This window comes from Hipposideros armiger, unplaced genomic scaffold, assembly GCF_001890085.2.
Source record: "Hipposideros armiger isolate ML-2016 unplaced genomic scaffold, ASM189008v1 scaffold_54, whole genome shotgun sequence".
NCBI lineage: Eukaryota > Metazoa > Chordata > Mammalia > Chiroptera > Hipposideridae > Hipposideros > Hipposideros armiger.
The window spans coordinates 1,248,326-1,250,842 of NW_017731404.1; the positions used below are offsets into that span (position 1 = coordinate 1,248,326).

Sequence of the window (2,517 nt, forward strand, 5' to 3'; positions counted from 1 at the left end):
TCTTAGCTGTGGAGGGCAGTGTCACTGGCCCTCATATGTGGGATCCGAACCAGGGCCCTCTGGCATCCCAAGCCAGCTCTTAACCAACAAGCCACTCGGCCGGCCCACCTGGAGTTATTTTAAAGTTCTTTGTGCACTCAAGATTGATATGCCAAGCAAAGCAATTAGATGTCAGATTATGGGCAGCCAAGTCAAAATTGCAATGAAGGAAGCAAAGACACTTCCTGAAGGGGGGAGGATTAAGTGAGCTGTCAAGGTGGAGCTGAGGACAGACACCCTTTTGAAGTGAGCTTTAAAATGTCAGTTCCTGTTGTCTGTGGCTTGACAGTTTCTGAGCGAAAAGATGGGATTCCTTGTCCCCACTCTCAGTCAAGGGTTGTCAGGGTTCCCTGGTGTTGTTCCCAAGTGGAGTCCACAGGATTCTAATAAATAGCTCATTTTTGTAATGTTATAGAAATTTGAAAAATGTTACCCTGTCACTTGGACTCAAATATTTCCTCTTTAATGCTGTAAAGTATAGATGGAAATATATTTTATCTGTCATATTTATATTTGATGATGATACAAATAGTGTGAAATAAAATTGTTTAAAAGACCTGGACCGCAAAAAGGAGTTTCTGATAACATAACCTACTAATGCACCTTTTTTTAATTAAATGAAAACTTGTAATTGTATAAAGCTTGGACTTTGATCAGACATGAAACACCATTAATTCCTTTGGTACCTATTCATTGGCCATCTTGCATCTGACAGGCATTATGTCAGTGATGTACGAAAGCAGATGTGGCCACTGCCCCCATTGAGCCTGCAGCCTAGTGAGAAAGACAGGCATCAGTCAGATAGTTACATAAGTAAATGTAAGATTTCAGCCATGTCAAGTGCTCCCAGGAGAGGGTCATCGTGCATTGAGAGAATAGAAGAGGATCTGACCTGGCTAAGGGATCAGAGAAGGCTTCCCTCAGGAAGAGTCAAAATGTCCTGAGATCCAAAGATGATTAGAGTTAAACAAGCAAAGGGGAAGGAAGAAGCTTGGTGCTTCCCCTTGGTCCAGGGAGCAGACACGTTTGAAGAACAAAAGCCACCAGTGTGACAGGCACGCGGAGAACAAAGGGGAGGTTAGGGGCTTCACAGGGGTCCAACAGTCCAGGCTTCGACTGGATTTAGCTGCATTTCAAGGGGAGTCAGAGTGAAGGCAGAACAATGCGGTTTGACTTTTGCAAAGATCATTCTGGGAGCTCTTGAAGCATGGAGGTCAAGGGGCCATGGTTGAGACTTGTTAGAAGCCATTGCAGTGGACCTGGGGAGAGATGGTGGCAACTTGGGCAGGGGCGCTAGGGATGGTGCTGGACGGAAGTAGGGAGACGTGAGTGAGATGGGGAAGGTAAAACCCACAGGACTAGGCTCTGTATTAGGTGTGGGGTGAGGAAAGACGCCCACATTTCCAGCTTGCCAAGCAGGGTGGGCGATGGTGCCCCGCACAGAGGATCAAGCGTGTGAGGAGGGCTAGGTGGTGGTGGTGGGGGGGTCTTCACCTTCACCAACCGGACCAGCTTTTCTAATCATTTCTCTCATTTCTGCTCTTTTAAACAGGGTAACTTCTTTCAAAATATTGGTTCCATCACCTTGTTTGCTGTTTTTGGTACAGCAATTTCCGCTTTTGTAGTAGGTGGAGGAATTTATTTTCTGGGTCAGGTAAGAAAAGCATCTTTGAAAAGCTTTGAAAATTTACGTTCTTAGAGCTAGTGCAGGGAGGTGGGGTAGAGACAGAGACACCTCACAGGCCGGGTTTCACGTTCAAGGTAAATGCTCTCCTGGGAGGAAATCCAGACTCAGAGGAGGCACAGTGAAGTCATGCCGAAACGGCTTCTACGTGTCCTCAAAGAGCTTCGATGCCTGGAATTGAGTGAAACTTTTCCATAATCCCCAAAAGTACCTGTTCTTATTTGCAAACCAATCTTGTCTTAAGTTGGAATCTTTAAAAATCAAGCAGAGTACATACCATCAAGATCTTCAAATTAGAGCAATATCAGTTGTGTTTTCAGATAGACTGAATCAGGGTTAAATGCTGTTGTCTCAAATAAAAACTTTGCATTTTAAAAATCAAGGATGATTCTGAATGTGTTCACTCAATTCTAACTCGTCCGCCTATAGACTCCTGTGCTCTGGATTTTCCACCGTTGCTAAACCCATCCCCCAGTGTCACCATTTGGGTGTTCTGTACTTTGGGTTCAAATTACTTGAATGCACGGAATGCAGACCCACGGAGGGAGGGAGTTTCTGTAGCTGTGCGTTATGTCACAGTTCTTTTCCTTTTGGTCAGTAGTAGAAAGTTTGCCCGCCCCAGTTCTGTGAAGTAAGTTTGATGTTCAGGCATCGGGGTGACGGGTGGGTTTCTTATGTGTGTCAGGTGTGTTTGCTTCTTTTGATGGCTGTAGGCTAAAGCCCATCCCATCTGATCTTCACCTTTACTGCTACTCCGTGGCATCAAAATAAATCTGCCTGTCATGCAGCCTTCC

General features: G+C 45.3%; 1 protein-coding gene across 2 annotated transcripts in view; it reads left to right on the forward strand.

The window, feature by feature from the left end:
- SLC9A8 (solute carrier family 9 member A8) overlaps positions 1 to 2,517 on the forward strand; it is a 72,128-nt gene that overhangs the window by 32,188 nt on the left and 37,423 nt on the right. The window contains exon 6 of one of the 2 annotated variants that reach the window (XM_019640939.1): positions 1,592 to 1,693. The exons of the other annotated variant lie outside the window; for it this stretch is intronic. Within the exon in view, the coding sequence (XP_019496484.1) occupies positions 1,592 to 1,693 (102 nt within the window). The remainder of the gene's footprint in view (positions 1 to 1,591; positions 1,694 to 2,517) is intronic. 2 annotated transcript variants of the gene reach the window in all.